The sequence below is a fragment of the Dipodomys spectabilis genome, unplaced genomic scaffold, assembly GCF_019054845.1.
Source record: "Dipodomys spectabilis isolate Male_0828 unplaced genomic scaffold, ASM1905484v1 ptg000187l, whole genome shotgun sequence".
NCBI classification, from domain to species: Eukaryota; Metazoa; Chordata; class Mammalia; order Rodentia; family Heteromyidae; genus Dipodomys; species Dipodomys spectabilis.
This window is the reverse complement of record NW_024870864.1, coordinates 6,689,439-6,707,462: the sequence shown is the minus strand read 5'-3', so window position 1 is coordinate 6,707,462 and position 18,024 is coordinate 6,689,439. Positions and strand designations below refer to the sequence as shown.

Here is an 18,024-nt window from a genome sequence, read left to right as displayed (position 1 = left end):
TCAGCCCCCATGACCGGACCCCCCCCAAAAAAAAAGTAAATTCAAAGAAACTTTATTTCTCCTCCCTTATCCAGACTCCTTTTCTTCTCCATTTGCAATATTCTCCTTTAAGACTGTATATTCATTTTCGGCCTTACATGTTGAGCTGTATGCTACACAAGAACAAAAGCTGACTAGCTGACTGCCTTTCTTGTTCACTGTCACCAGTGGGTAAGCCTCACATGGTGCCTGGCACACATTATACATCAAGTACTTCAGTAATAAGTGAATGAGAGAAATCTTGCCTACCAAAACACATTCAACATACCTGTGGACAGTGAATCAAAAAACAGATAGTAAACCTGTAAATTACTAGCAAGAGCAGAATATCTCCCAAGTCTTTCTGAAACTCAGGAGGGAATAACATGGGAACCAAGAGCTGTGGGGCTCTACCAGGCCAAATTCCAAATTCCAAAGGCCCTAGAGTTTGAGTCATGCGTGAACAAGTGATGAACACACCCATAGACTTTTGCTTTGCATCTCTTCATGCACAGCCCCAGCCTCATGCAATCCTGTGTCTAACTTGGAATTCCCAATAAAGTATATGTCCCTTGATGTACAACCTTAACTTAGATAATACTCCATCTTTAGCCTGAGATCTCAAAAAAGAATAGGTATAAAATGACACAACAAGTACACAAAGCCTCAGAAAAAATTGAAAAGAGAAAGGAATCTGCTAGTGAATAATATTCTTTCCGTAGCATGTGAGAATGCTCTCAAATTCAAGAATTTTATAATCTGCATAATTATTAAATTTAGTGAGGTTAATTGAACATATTAGGTTCCCAATCAAAGTTATCTTTGAAAAAAAAAACTTTAAGTCAGACATCTCCTGTAATTCTAACACTTGGAAGACAGAGATGTAAGAATCTGAGTTCAAGGAGAGACTCAACTGGCCATCAGTTATTAAACAAATGAATACTGAATCCCCCTAAAAAAGTAGTGAAAGGAAAAACTGGCAAGAGCTAGCCCAGTTCATGCCACTGATCTCAATAATCCATTTTATACTAATAAAGAAACTGAGGCCCATCCAGGCCTAATGATATTTTTTTTCTTTTTTCTTTTTTCTTTTTTGTTGTTGGTCGTGGGGCCTGAACTCTGGGCCTGGGCACTGTCCCTGAGCTCTTCAGCTCAAGGCTAGCGCTCTACCACTTGAGCCACAGCACCACTTCTGGCTTTTTTTTTCTGCTTATGTGGTGCTAGGGAATTGAACCCAGGGCCTCATGCATGCAAGGCAAACGCTCTATCACTGAGCCACCATCCCAGCACAATGATGCATATTTTGTAATCCAAGTTACTCAACAAGTGAATGACAATTCAATGTCAACCAGAGAGGAAATGTTAGTAAGAGGCCGACACAACCAACAGGCCAAGCATATGTCTATGATCCCAGCTGTTCCAGAGGCAGAGATAGATTATGGTGCAAACCTGGCTGAAGGCAAAATTGCAAGATCCTCCCCACCCCAAAAAGCAAAAACAGGGCTAAGGGGTATGGCCTAAGTGGTAAAGCACCTGACTAGCAAGCATAAGACCGAAGGTTAAATCCCACTAACACCATAAAGGGAGGAAGGAAAAAAGGGGGAGAGGGAGGGAAAGATGGAGGAAGGGAACTATTTTCATATTCAAAGAAATAACTTAAGCTCACAAAGGGGACCAGCAGTGAGAGTAAGGACAGTGAAGCCTTTGGAGAAGCAAAACCCTGAAACTGGTTTTCCACATTCAGAATTCAGAAGGCCATCAGAATCTAGTTAGACTGATGAGAACTGGGAAGACCCAGGAAAATTCCTGCTCTGTTATCCCTTCACCAACAGCCCAGAATAGTTCTCTCAGGCAGCTCTTCTAGACAAGACTGTGATGATAGGCAAAAACACCTTCTGAATGCAATGTTCAAAACAACCAAAACTAGAAACAACTTCAATGTCTATAAACTGGAGAACTTTCAGACAAGTGCATGGTATATCTATACACTAGAATACTAACCCATAATTGAAAGAAACAAATCACTATACTTCTACAAGGATGAATCACAAAAAAAATGTCAAATGAAAGCACACAGAACAGGCTACATATTGCATGATCTCATTTAAATGTTTAAAAAAGCAAATTTGCAGAAAACAGAACTATTAGTAATTGCCTGGCACTCTGAGTTAGAACAGAGATTTAACTATAAATGAGTATAAGGATCTTATTAAGATGATCAAAGTGTTCTGAAACTTCTTGATGATGGTTGTCCTGATCAGTAAATTTACTAAGAAACACTTCAAGAAAAGCTTGAACTAGATGGATTTATTAAAAATGCTTCAATAAGGCTGGGAAGGTGGCTCAGTGGTACAGTGTTTGCCTCACATGCATGAGGCTCTGGGTTCGATTCCTCAGCACCACATAAACATAAAAAGCCAGAAGTGGCGCTGTGGCTCAAGTGATAAAGTGCTGCCCTTGAGCTGAAGAGCTGAGGGATAGCACCCAGGCCCAGAATTCAATCCCCACGACAAAAAAAAAAAAAAAAGAAAGAAAGAAAGAAAGAAAAAGCTTCAATAAAGCTTCTTTAAAAAAAAAAAAAAAAAAGGTGGGGGCTGGTAAGGTGGCTCTGTGGTAGAGCGCTTGCCTTGCATGCATGAGGCCCTGGGTTCCATTCCTCAGCACCACATAAGCAAAAAGAAAAAAGCCGGAAGTGGCGCTGTGGCTCAAGTGGTAGAGCGCTAGCCTTGAGCTGAAGAGCTGAGGGACAGTGCCCAGGCCCAGAGTTCAGGCCCAGGCCCAGAGTTCAGGCCCCACGACTAGACCCAAGAAATAAATAAATAAAGGTGGGAAAGAAGAAAACTGGGAAAAGATAAGAAAAGGAAGGAAAACCATGGTTCCAGGTCAGAATAAAGAGAAAAATTTAAGAGTCTATATCTCCAAAGAAAAAAGATGGAGTTGCTGACACAAACCTCTCATTCCAGCTATAACTCAAATCCTCAAATAGTGGACCAAGGTCCAAGTAGGCCCCTGAGCAGGAAATAAGACCCTATTCTCAAAAAGAACCAGCACAGCTGGGCATCAGTGGCTCATACCTATAATCCTAGCTATTCCAGAGGTTGAGACTTAGAAGATGTAGGCTTAAAGCAAACCTGGGAAAATCTGTAAGACTCCATTTCCAATTAACCAGCAAAATGCTGGACTAGAAGCATGGTTAAAATGGTAGAGTGCCAATTGTGATCAAGAAACCTTGCAGCAGCAAGAGATCCTGAGTTCAAGCTCTGAACTGGCACAATAGAAGGGGGAGAGGAGAAAAGGGGGAGGAAGGAAAAAGAGAAAGGAAGAGGAAAGGAGAGGGAGGAGAGGGAGGGGGGAGGGGGAGGGAGAGAAAGAAAATGAAACAAATCAGTACAATAGAGCAAGAGGTATGGCACAGAGTTAGTAGCCCAACAAATGCAAGGTCCTGAATTCAAGCCCAGTATCACCAATAACAACAACAAAATAGAAAGCCAACTTGGCAAACAACTCCTTTATTAACCCAGGATTAACACCAGGTTGAAAACAGAAATTTCTGATGATCACACAGGGACTTAAAACTTCCACATCCTACGTAAACCAAGTGTTCTTTCTTATAAAACTATTGAAGGATTTGTTTTAGGAAAATAAGATAGGAAACAAAAAAGAAGACTGTGGTACCAGATAGACAGAAGTTCTGTGAAAACAGCTACAAGCTAAAACAGAACTAGAGGCAGTCTTTCCTGCTTAGCTTCAAGCTGGGTGGAAAAGTATGAATCAATAGGTTATCCGAAATAAATGATCTGGTGTTTTAAGCATTAAATAATGTTATTGATGGAAAGAGGAAGAACAGACAAAAAAATACAGTCGTAATATTCAATGTATATATGGGAATACAGAACCAGATAACTTGAAGAAATGAGTGGGGTTGATAGACAAGGGAAAATGATGAGAGGGATAATACCAATCAAGATGCACTGTATTCATAAAACTGACATGGGACATGGTGAATTGAAACCCTTTATATAATTAATAGGCTTCATGTTTGTTTTTTTTAAAGAAAAAACTCGTTGATAAAGCCTAACTTTGCTAGGAATTCATAGTATATTAAAAATGCTTCAATAAGGCTGGGAAGGTGCTCAGTGGTAGAGTGTTTGCCTCGCATGCATGAGGCTCTGGGTTCGATTCCTCAGCACCACATAAACAGGAAAAGCCACAAGTGGCGCTGTGGCTCAAGTGGTAAAGTGCTAGCCTTGAGCTGAAGAGCTGAGGGATAGCACCCAGGCCCAGAATTCAATCCCCACAACAACAACAACAAAAAAAAAGCTTCAATAAAACTTCTTTTAAAAAAAAAAAAAGGTTGGGGCTGGTAAGGTGGCTCTGATGCCCAGCTGTGCTGGTTGTTTTTGAGAACAGGGTCTTATTTCCTGCTCAGGGGCCTACTTGGACCTTGGTCCACTATTTGAGGATTTGAGTTATAGCTGGAATGAGAAGTTTGTGTCAGCAACTCCATCTTTTTTCTTTGGAGATATAGACTCTTAAATTTTTCTCTTTATTCTGACCCGGAACCATGGTTTTCCTTCCTTTTCTTATCTTTTCCCACTATTCTTCCTTCCCACCTTTATTTATTTATTTAGTTATTGTCTTTTAGGGTATCTGAGAGATTTACAAAGTCACGATAATATAAACAATTATACTTTAACTCAAAATTACAACATTCATTTAAGGGAGGTGGCAAGTATAAGATTTGTGGTAGTTTAAGGCAAATAGTTTAGCAATAGTAACTACTATTACAGAAAGTCAATAAATGTATAAAACTAAGGAAAGAATTAATACATACACACACACACACACACACACACACACACACACACACGTATTTTTTTTTTTTTTGGTAGGTCATATGGCTTGAACTTTGGGCCTGAGCACTGTACCTCAGCTCTTCAGCTCAAGGCTGAGCACTCTACCACGTGAGCCACAGCACCACTTCGGCTTTTTCTGTTTATGTGGTACTGAGGAATAGAACCCAGGGCTTCATGCATGCGAGGCAAGCATTCTAGTGCTAAGTCACATTCCTAGCCCAAGAGCTAATAAATATTAATTCAAAAATAAAAGTACCAGAGCTTATACCTATAATCCTAGCTATTGGGGAGATTCAGATCTGAAGATCAGGGTTCAAAGCCAGCTCAAGCAGACAAATCCAAGAGACTAGTATTATCTCCAGTTTAATCATCAAAAAGCCAAATGAGCCTGGGACCGGTGGCTCAAGCCTGACATACTATCTACTCAGGAGGCTGAGATCTGAGGATTGCAGTTCAAAGCCAGCCTAGGCAGGAAAGTCCATGAGACTTTTATCTCCAAATAAAACCACCAGAAAACCAAAAGCGGTGTTGTGGCTCAAGTGGTAGAGTGCTAGTCTTGAGCTAAAGAGCTGAGGGACAGTGCCCAGGCCCAGACTTCAAGCCCCACAACCACCAACAACAACAACAAAAAGCCAAAGAAGGGCTGTGGCTCAAATGGTACAATGCTAGTTTTCAGTAGAAAAAGCTAAAGGCCAACACTCACAACCTGAATTCAATCCCCACTAACTACTGGCAGAAAAAAAAAAAAAGAAATACAGCAGTAAGTATCAAATGAAGTAGCTGGAAGCATGGAAAATTGACAAGTCTAGGGGAATAAGTTAGTACTCAGGTTTTGAAATAAGCATTTTAATGTTGATTCTTAAGAAATTTTTTAAGGTCCTGCTTATAAGTAATTAAAATAGGAAAAATATGGTGTACTAGTATTTTTCAATTATTTAAAAGCTAACCCCCTTTGTATAACTACTTAATTTAAAAAATTATTTTTTAATTAATAGGTTAACTTGCCCATAATTAGCCATATTTTAGACAGTTAATAATGCCTAGAGGTCAAAGACACTTGGCAATGAAGCACAAAGATTCAAGTATAAGTGCCCTTACTCCTTACTTCTCAGTGGCAGGATGATCAACTTGTAGGCACAGAGAGAATGAGTCCCCAGTTATCCTGTTTCCAAAGTACTGACTAATCCCAGCTTATTAACAACCCTGCAACAAGCAGTCTTGCTAGCTCAATGCCCTTCAAAATACAGTCTACAGATTAGGTTGATACGGTTTTTGATAGCAACAGGTAAAGGTTTTGTCCTTTGATTTAAAAAATAAAAACAAGCGGATATTTTATATGTCTTCTTTTCCATTTGAACTTTCTAGTCATTTATTTTTACTGTGTTTTACTATACAGAGAAGCCCTGATGAAGTTGCCCCATTTTTTGGGGGGGGGGAGGAGTCGTGGGGTTTGAACCCAGGGTTTGGGCACTGTCCCTGAGCTTCTCATACTAAAGGCCAGTACTCTACCACTTGAGCCAGAGCCACTTTCAGCTTTCTGTTTATGTGGTATTGAGGAATTGAACACAGACAGGGCTTCATGCATGCCAGGCAAGCACTCTACGGCTAAGCCACATTCCCAGCCCAGTTGCCCCACTTTAAAAGGGTACAAGGCGGCCAGGTATAATAGTGTACACCTGGGCAACATTTTTCCTGGAAAAATGAAAACACTGATACTAGGGAAAGAAAACATGGGCAAATCCCAGCACAATGGTTCAAGACCGCAATCCTAGCTACTTGGGGTTATAATTTGAGACCAACTTAGGCAAAAAAGAAGCCTGTCAGACTCCACCTTAACCAATATCTGGGTGCAATGGTGTACACCTATTACCCCAGCTATCCCAGCTACCTAGAAAATACAATTACTAAAAGCAGTGGCACAGCCTGTCTCCCCAAAACCACAAAGAACCACAAGAAGGAGAATGGTAGCCCACATCCACCTGGGCATAAAGCAAGGAGACATCACCTTGAAAATAACCAATGCAAAAAAGGAGCTGGAGGCTTGGCTCCAGGGTAAGTGGTAGAGTGCCTGCCTAGTAAGTGTGAGCCCTGAGTTCAATCCCTAGTACTGACCCCACCTCCCAAGAAACACAGGCTGTAATATACTTGATACTTCAAGAGTAGGCAATCTCTTGGCTACGTACTGATGCCAGGTAGGCAAACATTTTACTAATAAAAGCAAAGAAACAAAATTAAGACTCTGTATGATATTCTTATGTCAACGCATCTATAAGTTAAAAGTACCTGATTTACAATATTTACTCCTCAGATGATTATTTTTTACCTTACCTGGCATACCTGTTCAGTGATGCATTATTTCAAAATATGTCTTTTTCTGGGCTGGAAAGATGGCTCGGTGGTAGAGCGCTTGCCTTGCATGCATGAGGCCCTGGGTTCGATTCCTCAGTAACACATAAGCCAAAAGAAAAAAGCTAGAAGTGGCACTGTGGCTCAAGTGGTAGAGCGCTAGCCTTGAGCTGAATTGCTGAGAGACAGCGCCCAAGAGCAGAGTTCAGGCCCCATGACCGGACCCAAAAAAAAAAAAATTATATATATATATGTCTTTTTACCAGGAGTGATGAAACATGCCTATAATCTCAGCACTAAGGAGGCTGAGGCAGAGTAGTATTGAATTATTGAGACTAGGCTGAGCTATTTGGTGGGTTCAAGGCCAGCCTGAACCATGCAACAGGATCTCTGCTCTTCCAGGCTCAATATAGGAACATAAATACCACACCAGAAGTTCTGGATATTATTTTTGGATCATGTTAATATGCAGAAATACACACATATCCAATATTAATTTTAAAACACAAGTTTTCAGTTATGCTAATAAATGCATATTTGCTACAAAATCTCAAGCAGTAAAGAACTGAAAACCTCAGATGACTGGATTCCTGTAAAGCTTTCTTTTGGAAGGTTGAGCTACAACCAATACTTGTTCAACTGGCTGGCTTCCTCCCACCTTCCCCTATCTCCCGATCCTTCCAGCATGAAGGAAATCTGTGTCTCAAAACAAGTTTGAACATGTCACAGCCACAGATCAGCTGACATAACCCTCCTAATGGAAACCACTAGTCGTGCCAAACTCACATTGTCCAATTAGATGCCTCCGACTAAAAACAAGAGATGCTACACTCAAAAGATAACATTTAGCAAATCCCTCGCAAAGGTTTATGTGCCTGCCCCAAATGCTACACTAATGATTTTTAATAGCTATCCTATTTATATGACATCACTGAGTAACCAGAAGTAAATTCGGCACTTTCACCCTGCTCCTCCTGAAGGAACCATTTAAACGAACATATCAAAGCCTGCAGAGCTAAGTGAGTTTGGCAAGTAAAATATAAAAAAGGAGGAATTCTCAGGCATCTACCCCAAGCTCATCTCCTCTCTGCAACTACCACCAACTACTCCTTCTCTTTCTGAGTCAATGCCTTAGGCCAACCATCTTCCCTGTTCCTTCCCATTTGGTCAAGTCTCTTATTCCTAGGGATCCCCAAGCCCCAACAACCTTTCTGCAGCTTCTCAATGTTAAAAGACTGATGTCCCTCCTCCCCTCAATTTCAGCCCAATAATGTCTCCCTGAGATACACACTAACCCCTAGAACTCCTATCATTCCACAGGTCACTATTGGTTAACTTCCCCTCTTTCTTAAATAAATGAGGGAACTAGATTATTAGCACAGTGCGTAAAGGGGAGAAAGTCAGCTCTCAGTGAGAGTCCTATAGGACTCTTCTGGTCCACCTCCATTGTTTATCTGATACCTCTCCTCCAAGGACAATTTCAGACAGGGTGAAATGAGCTCTGTCCTTCATTGAGGTTATGGTTCCTATGGTTCCTTCTTTGAGTAAGCCCTGATTCCATACATTTCATCTGTTGGATTCTAAACTCCTTGGCAATTGCTGATTCCCGTCTAACCTAGTACTATCCTATCTAGAGTCACTTCTTCCTCAGCCTGGTATGCTCACAAAATACAAAATAACAATCACCCAAGAAAAATACAAATGACAAAATAGTCAAAAGAACAACAAAATCAAAAAGCATATGGAATCAAATGTATTTCTGATTATAATTTTCAAAATTATCACTGTCACTTTTGACAAAGATAACTGAAATTCATACTTGTTCAACCTGGGGAATCAGTAAGTGCATCTACATACCACTGTACTATAGACACCTCTTCTATAACTACATAGTATTATCTATAGTATTTTGCATATAATCTTATAAAGAACAGATCTTCACCAAAAAAAAAAAAGGAGGTTGGGAGGCAGGTGCTGTGATAACTGAGGACCTGTCACATGCTAGACAAGCACACTGCCACTAAGCTACATCTCAAGACACACACACACACACACACACACACACAAAAAAAGGTCTTTTAATAAAGCTTTAGGGCTGAGAAGGTGGCTCAGTGGTAGAGCGCTTGCCTTGCATGCATGAGGCCCTGGTTTCGATTCCTCAGCACCACATAAGCAAAAAGAAAAAAAGCCAGAAGTGGCGCTGTGGCTCTTGTGGTAGAGAGCTAGCCTTGAGCTGAAGAGCTGAGGGACAGGGCCCAGGCCCAGAGTTCAGGCCTCACAACCGGACCTAAATAAATAAATAAATAAATAATAAAGCTTTAGTCTATGAGTACCCTTCTCCACAAAACTTCAAAAGCATAAGATTATTTTTTTAAATCCTCTAGATATTATATGTTGTTTTTCTGTGGTTTGAATCCATGATGTGCAAGTACTCTACCATTGAACCATACTTCCAGCCCTTTTTGCACTGATTATTGAGAAAGGGTCTGGCTTTTTGAAGAGGTGTATACCTGGGCTGTGATCCTATTTCTCACTTTCCACTGTAACTGGGATGAAAAGAACACTATCACACTCCAGTTTCTTCCACTGACAAGAAATCTCATGGTCTTTTTTGCTAGTGCCACAGCATCTAGCTACTGGTTGAAATGGGACCTTGCAAACTTCTCTGCTCAGGATGGCCAACCAAGATCCTCCAGATCTCTAGAATTATACAAGCCTGAATCAGAAACACACATTTCAAATCCTTTTTTGTAAATTACATATTGTTCATCTATACTGAACTATTTACCATTCTTGTCAGATACTTAAAAATTGGAAGCTATCCTAGCCATTTTCATAGAAAACACTACAAACTCTTCTTTACTCCCACTCACTTCACCTCAACACAGTTCCTTCAAAGTAGGCAACAACTGTCATTAAAACCTACATACACATACACAAATACATAATACCAAGTTAGAACTGCAGGTTGTTTCGATTACGAATATCTTACCTAAAAATGCTTTTCTCAAAAAGATTCTTTATAAGGCTGGCAATGTGGCTTTGTGGTAGAGTAATTGCCTAGCATGCATGAAGCCCTGGGTTCAATTCCTCAGTATCACATAAACAGAAAAAGCTGGAGGTGGCACTGTGGCTCAAGTGGTAGAGTGCTAGCTTTGAGCAAAAGAAGCTCAGGGACAGTGCCCAGGCCCTGAGTTCAAGCCCTAGGACTGGCAAAAAAAAAAAAAGTTTCTTTATAAATAGTGAATTGCAGTAATCTAATACCAAAACCACCAACTGCAAATCAGCCAATAAAAATGTTAACTAAGCCTGTATACAAAATGGTGTTTCTACTCCAGATTGAAGTTCCTGGCACCAGTTCATAAACATGAAAGAACTGCCAGTAACATATACTGAGACAATCAGGAAAACTTTAGCACTGGTGTCTATCTTTAAGTGTGATAATGATATCATGATTATGTTTATTAAAAAAAAAAAAAAAAAAAGACAGAAGCTGGGTACTGATGGCTCATGCCTATAATCCTAGCTACTCCAGAAGCTGAGATCTGAGGATCTCAATTCAAACTCTGCCCAGGCAGGAAAGTCCATGAGACTCTGAGACTCAATTAACCACTAACAAAAAGCCATAAGTGGAGCTATGGTTCAAGGGACAGAACGTTAGCCTCAAGTGAAAAAAAAGCTCTGATCAGCGCACACAAACTGAGTTCAAGCCCCTAACAGGCAAAAAAAATAAAAAAATTTTAAAAAGCACAGAAATGTTTATGGTTAAAATTATATCTGAAGTTTACCTTAAGATAAAGGAGAAGTAGAAAAATATAAATGAGACAAGATTAGTCATGGGGAGAAAACAGACCTATCAATTCTCTTTGTATATGTTTGAAAACTTCTGTAAAGATTGTATGTCTATCTAGATATACATATTTATGTACCTATATATACGCACACAGTTGCTTGTGAGCAAAATCTTTATTCTGGGTTTTACATAACTTTTAAACAGATTTCTCAATGCTTAAATTTACAAAGTTTCCCTAAACTGCACAGACGAGTCATAAGAGCTGTGTCACTGCCCAAATCCCAAATCCCAAAAACGTCATAAATGAGCTCTAGCTCAGCAAAACTACTTCAAAAGCTTGGAGGTGTGAGAGAAGGCACCAAAAAGGAAATGAGATGGGGAAACAATAATAACCCTGCCCAAACTGTTCCCACAAACAGTACTCACCTCTTAAAACCAACTGGGCTTTCAACTATCACCTTCTAGCTCACTTCACTACCCTTAACATCCACAATGACCCAAGAAAACACAAACAATCCAACTACTGTGTAACCAGGTCAAAAACAAGCTTTGGCTAACTCACTTGGAAGAGTATACTCACCACTTAAATTTGGCCAGAAAAACTGGGTTAAAAAAAACCAGCCTGTTGCTTAAACAAACACTAGGGCTGTAAGCCAGTTACCAGCCACTAAGTGAGTTGCAACACAATCTCTTTCCCAAAATTTTCCAAAGCCTTCCAAATTCAGTTAAGCCTAGCAGACTAAGTTAACAGGACTCCCCCTCAAATCCAAAAATCTGGCCCAGGTCCCAAAAGTTAACAAACAAAACACATGCTAATTCACTTGGGATCACCTAAGAATATTGACTCCAGTTCAGACCACAAGCCAGTCAGTACACTGCCCCAGCCAGTGGAAGCTGAGGCTAGGGAGATGCATTCAAATGAGATAGAGACCTTATTCAGAAAGCAGAAAAAGAACAATGGGACCCACACTTAATTTGGCCTAAGAAAACATGCACAGTCAGATTCGAACACCCCCCCACACCCATTTTTAAATGAAAACAATGACAATTCTTCATAATGAGCCACAAAGCCTTGCTTTTATAGGAAGATTTTTTTTTTTATTCTAGCCCAACCTCGTACCCACTCTTAACAGCTAGTTTAGCTAAGTTTCAGAAAATATGTAGTAATAAAGCAAACAAACCCAGGCAGGGAGAATTTACCATTCTGTTTTGAATTCTCAAGGCCTCAGCCTCCATTACCTAGCTACATACAGCTCTTTCTCATCTCCAGACTGTGTGTTCAGTGAACAAAAAATGAACACTACACTGCTAGTTACATCAGGTGTCAGCAACTCCACAGAGTCACGGATTCGGTCCTTCCTGTCTTCTGCAGGGTGGGGGTTGGGGGGAGGGGTTCAAACGTAAAGAAAAAGACTTGGGTGGGTGTGAAACCAGGGCATCTTCTCTACTCCTCTCTTTCCCTCATCCCTGTTTCAATTACACAGCTGTCAAACAGGTTATTCCTGGAATTCAGATTTTATAATCCCCACACTGTAATTCTTCTTGCTGTTGTTGCCCAAACACACACTCCTCCCTGCTTGCCCAAAATCTTATACCCATCCGGACAGAGGAGGATAGCCAGGATTATAAAAAGCAGTCCCAGGTAACACCAAACTCCCCACCTTGAGCACCTGGCAAGCGCTCAGCCCAAGAAACACGATGACAATGTTGAAGAAAGCCAAGGCAGTGGTTGAAGATAATCATAGGCCAGGCCTACCCATACTGAATTTTAACTCACACACCAACCAAGGCAGCCAGAAAAGGGAGGTGGGGGGGGGGGGGGGAGCAAAAGAAAGAAAGAAAGAAAAAGAAAATCTCAGGTTGTCTTGGCAGCTTAAAAAAAAAAATCTTTTTCCCTGGTTCTGCAGAAAAGTGCATGCCTAACTGTGTAGCTTATTTCCTTATCTCAAAGCCAGGAAATGAGGTCTTTTAAGGCCAGGGTGAATGGAAACTCGCTGTTCAAAAGAAACAACAAGGCGAAACCCCCCTCCCAACTTTTGGCCAGGCGGCGTGGCCTTGTCACCCTCTCCCTCCCTTCTTCCCCCCCCCACCCCACCCTCCCCGCCCCGACCAGAAGTTTCAACACGCCACGGGGAAACAAAGAAGGCGCCCCCCCCCCCCCAAACCGACCTTATAGACTTGTCCATAGGTGCCATTTCCAACCACTTCCACCAGCTCGAAAATCCCAGCAGGGTCCTGGAAGGGGAAGCAGGGGAAGGGTTATACCCATTGCCAAGAGGCCCCCGACAAGGAATGCCCAAAGCGGGGCAGCAGTCCGAAAGAAAGGGACAGTGACACAAAGGGGGTGATGTGGTCCCGCCGGGTCCCTCCAACCCCAGCGGGCCCCCCAGGACCCGGGAGCACCGGGCGAGAACGCGGGGATGGGTGAGGGGGGGGGGGGTGTCCTCACACTTGCCGACAGCGGCAGACAAAGGGGCGACCGCGCCCGCCCGCGCGGGACTCAGCCCACGGCGGCCGCCCCATCGCCCGGGCGGCCAGGGCGCGGCCCCGCTGCCCGCTCCCCGCTGCCCGCTCCCCGCCCGCGGGGGCCCCACCACTCACCCGCAGGGAGGAGAGGTCGATGTCCACCAGACTTTTTGCAGGGGAGTCGTTCGCCATTTTCCCTTTTGGCTACCCGCCCCCCCCCTCCAAACAAATTAATCACAATAAATACGTCTATACTACTGCTCTGGGGTTTCCAGCCGCCGAGGCGCGCAGGCCGCCCACGGTGCTCCAGAGGGCCGGGCCCGGGACTCTCCCGTCAGGCGGCGGCGGGCTGGGCCGCGCTCCTGGGGCCGCTCGCTCGCGGCTCTCGGCCGCCCGAGCCGCGCGGACGGCGGGTGGGCGGGAGGAGCGTGCGCGGGCGGCGGCGGCGGCGGCGGCGCTCACACCATGGCGCGGCCCCGGCCGTCAGGCCTCTGGGCGTCGCCCCGCCGCCTCAGGCCCCGGCGCCCGCGCCCCGCGCCGCGCGCGCCTCGAGGACGGGCCCGGAGACACCGAGAGTTACAGCGAGTGAGCGCGAGGCAGCAAGACAAAGATAACCCGGGAGGCGGAGGCGAAGGCGGAGGCAGGCGGGCGTTCGGGCGGGCGGGCGGGGAGAAAGGGAGGGAGGGTGGGAGGGGGCGGCGGCGGCGCGGGAGGAGGAGAAACGGGACACCGAAAATATATTCTGAGTAGAGAGCCGGGGGGGAGGTGGAAAAGACAGCTCCCCCTTTCCTTCCAGAGCAGGAAAAACGGGCGGAAACGCACTCACACCCCGACGCCCCGATGCGTGAATATTCATCAGGGGTGGGGCCCGAACAATGGCGGGGCGGCGGGCCACGGCCGGCACTCGAGACCGGCGCCCCGAGCGGGGCCTGCTGCGCGACCCCGCCCCGCCGCCCCGCCCTTGGCCCGACGGGAGCGCGGATGCGCCCCCTCCCCCGCGTGGGGCGCCCCGCCATAGGGGGGTAGGTCCCCCTCCCCCGAGGTGCCGGGACGGGGGATACGCCCCTGCCTGGCTCTGACAATGAATGGGAAGACATTGACCTGGACCCCGAAGCCCTAGGGCGCCGGCACCCTCGGGTCGCTCCGGGAGACGGGGTGTCAGTCCTACCCGGCTCCAACGGGGACTTAAGTGGGGCGCATCCGAGTGGGACAGGGGCTCCCTCGGTCCTAGGCCACCTCTCCCCATCCCCCCCACTCAGAGGAGATTCTCTTAAGACCCTTGCTTCCGGTTTGCCTACACTGTTTTCCTTTCCTTCTCTCTCTCTCTTCCAGGCTAAGTTTGTGTGACAAGGTTGTGGTGTTGGGATTTGCTGAGCATCACTTTGCTCCCCCGGTTCCTGGAAGTTTGCTGGTTCCTGACTGGGCTCCTGGAAGTGCCTGACAGTACTCAGAGAGAGTCTCTGACCAGCCTGGTGCTTTGTACCTGCCTAGGACCACAGATGAACAGATGAACTCCTAACTGTAACCTCCGAAGGGAACTGGTGGATAGGTTAAGGTAATCTGATCCTGTTTCAACAACAGTTATCTGTATTATATTCCTGACCGGGCCAAAAACGTTCAGTGCCTCCCTATTACCTTACAGGTAATAAGTGTTCTCAAAGATGAGTACCTCAGATTGGCCAGGAGGGACTGTGAAAGCACTGATTGTGGGGCTTACCTCCGGAGTTTTAGATTTAGGAGGTGTGGGATGGGCCTGAGAATGTGTTTTCTTTGGCAAATTCTCACGTGAAGCAAGGATTGCTGTCACAGGGACCCCACCATAATGAAAATAGAAGACCTCCCTCTCATAACTGGGCTTCGGCATCTTCGACACATCACTAGTCATTGTACCTACTTTTCATATGCATGTTTTGTTCTGGGTGCTTTACATACAGTATCCAGTTTACTGCCCAAGGGTAAGGAAACCAAAATACTGAAAGATAAGGAATGAACCCATTCCTTTATAACCTATCCAGAAAGGAAACGGGAATTTTCTCCAAGTAAACCTACTCCCAGAGTCCAAGTCTGTCCTTCAGCCAGGTTTTCAAGTTTTCTGACATGAGACAGTCAGATATATATTCAGAGTCCCAATACTCAATTGATTAAGAAAAAAAAATCAGTCTCTGAAGTTTTTCTGTAAATTGAGTACTATTTGTAATTTTTAAATTCATCAACAGCTATGTTACTTTTTACTAATAGCATTCTCATAGTGTACTAAATAACACATAATCCACCTCAGCAATAACACATAATCCACCTCAGCAATAATTTAAAAGGTCAAGCCTTTAAATGGGTGGTCTAATTATTCTGTAGAGTAACTTCAAATAGTACTCATTTTTCCTCCTTCACACATTAGGAAATGAAATCTGAAAGTAACTTGTGTATACAACTGGCCCTGATACAGAAATAACAGGGCCATCCAAGGCAGTACCTTCAACAGGTTCAGTTCTAACCCCACAGAGGCCCACATCTTTCAGCCTATCCAAGACCTCCAACAGGTCAAACTTAACTCAAAACCATCTCTTCATACTATAGGCTTTCTCTAAATCTCCCTCCTAGTAGATTGCTATTCCTTGTTTCACCACTAGGACAATTATTTTCCATTTTCAAGTCAATGATCAATACTTTTTTTTGAGGGTGGGGAGGGCGGTGTATGACTTGATGAGGCTTGAACTCGGCAATTTGCACTCTCCACTTTTTTCACTCACCCCTGGTGCTCTATGGTTAAGCCCCACCTCTGCTTCAGCCTTTTTTTAATGGTTATTTGGAGATGAGAGTCTCTTGGATTTGTCTTCCTAGCTGACTTCAAACCTCAATCTGAATAGTATCATAAGTGAGCCAGCAACTCCCTGCTCTAAGTCAGTACCTATTCTTGAAGGGACATGAGTAACTATTGTCCAGCAGCTAAGGAAGAATAGCATAGTGTTCCCTCAGAGAACCACAGTGTAGTAACAATCATAAGACAGTCTCCACATATGCATGTAATTTGCATAGCCATAGCACAGAAATATCATTGTAAATTCTAGCAGGAGAGAAAAGAGCACTAAACAAGTCTTCTATTAAGCAAGCTAGACTTGGTAAAAACTGAACTGGGTTTGAACTCTAGTTCTATTACTTACCAGTTATGCAACCTTGCTCATGATGCTTAACTTTTGAGCCTATTTCCTCTTCTGTAAACCAGATAAAGACTGGAGATAAGACCAAGTAAAAAGCAAGATGGAGGCCAGAGTGAAAGATGTGTTGACAGAGGATGCAAAAGGTCTTAAAAAACTCAGGCTTTCTGATAAGATGCCTGTATGCAGTACAGACTGGGAGGTTAAAACATTTGCTTGTGGTGTTCAGAGCCTTATTTACACTTGCAAGGATGTTGCCTTGAGCAAAGGAAAGGATGGAGTAGCTGAATGGTGGTGACAAAAGAAAGTTTGATTGTGAACCCCAATCTAAAGTTAATGAGCTTCTCACTCAGAGAAGTCTGCAGCTGCTTAGCTTGAGAATCTTCTTCAGCTTGGAGGGTAGAGGCCATGTTTTCAGTGCACAGCATGAACTAGTTCAAGCTGCCATAGCAAAAAATCAAATAATTATACTTGTTGTCCCTTATTGGTGCATTCCCTTTCTGAGATCTCAGCTACCTGAAGCCAACCAGTCTGAAAATATTACATGGAAAATTCCAGAAATAAATTTTTTGAATTTTAAATAGCTTTCAGTATTCAAAATTTTCTACTTTATTATTGTTTGTTCTTAATTTCTCACTGAATCTGACATTCTGAATTAGTTTGCTAATTAAACTATCATAGGCATCTATAAGAAAAAAGATATGTATGTATGTATACATATATGCATATTTCAAATACATTTTCTCATTATTCTTCACAGTAACTTCAAATACCACTCATTTTTCCTCCCTCACACATTAGGAAATGAAATCTGAAAGCAACTTGTATGTAAATATATATATATATATACACTTTGGGCCTGGGCGCTGTCCCTCAGCTCTTCAGCTCAAGGCTAGCGCTCTACCATTTGAGCCACAGCGCCCCTTCTGGCTTTTCCTGCTTCTGTGGTGCTGAGGAATCCAACCCAGGGCCTCATGTATTCAAGGCAAGTGCTCTACTACTGAGCCACCTTCCCAGCCCCTCTGGTATCCCTTTAAAGTCACCAGTCCTACTTAAATGGGCTTCACATATGACCTCATTTGATCTTAACTACTTCCTTAAGGTCCTATCTCCAAATGCAGTCACATGGCAGGATTAGAGCTACAGCATATAAATAGAGGGGAGATACATTCTGTAAGAAGCTCCTTGCCCTACTTGATGCCAAAAAGTAAACATGTTGTATCCATTGTCCCTAAAAACCTATTTCAAGACACAAAATTAACCTCTTCAATAAAATGATACATAAGAAAATACTTGCAGTTTAGCACTTTAGTCTGAGGGGAGAAAAGAGCTTGCTTGGAAAAAAGAGAAGTTGAAAAAGTAAGAAAAATGGCCACACTGGGCAGAGGATTCA

General features: G+C 43.4%; 1 protein-coding gene across 50 annotated transcripts in view; it reads right to left on the bottom strand.

Annotated features, from left to right (window-relative positions):
• Map4k4 (mitogen-activated protein kinase kinase kinase kinase 4) overlaps nucleotides 1–13,786 on the bottom strand; it is a 175,865-nt gene extending 162,079 nt beyond the window's left edge. For 7 of the 50 annotated variants that reach the window (XM_042695577.1, XM_042695595.1, XM_042695596.1 and 4 more), the window contains exons 1-2: nucleotides 13,615–13,762; nucleotides 13,183–13,248 (exon numbers count right to left, since the gene is read on the bottom strand). In XM_042695577.1, coding sequence (XP_042551511.1) covers nucleotides 13,183–13,248; nucleotides 13,615–13,671 — 123 coding nt within the window. In that variant the 5' untranslated portion in view covers nucleotides 13,672–13,762. Of the gene's footprint in view, nucleotides 1–13,182; nucleotides 13,249–13,614 lie in introns of all 50 variants that reach the window. The other 43 variants (XM_042695569.1, XM_042695579.1, XM_042695580.1 and 40 more) reach the window with 20 other exon arrangements.
• Between the last annotated feature and the right edge of the window lie 4,238 nt (nucleotides 13,787–18,024).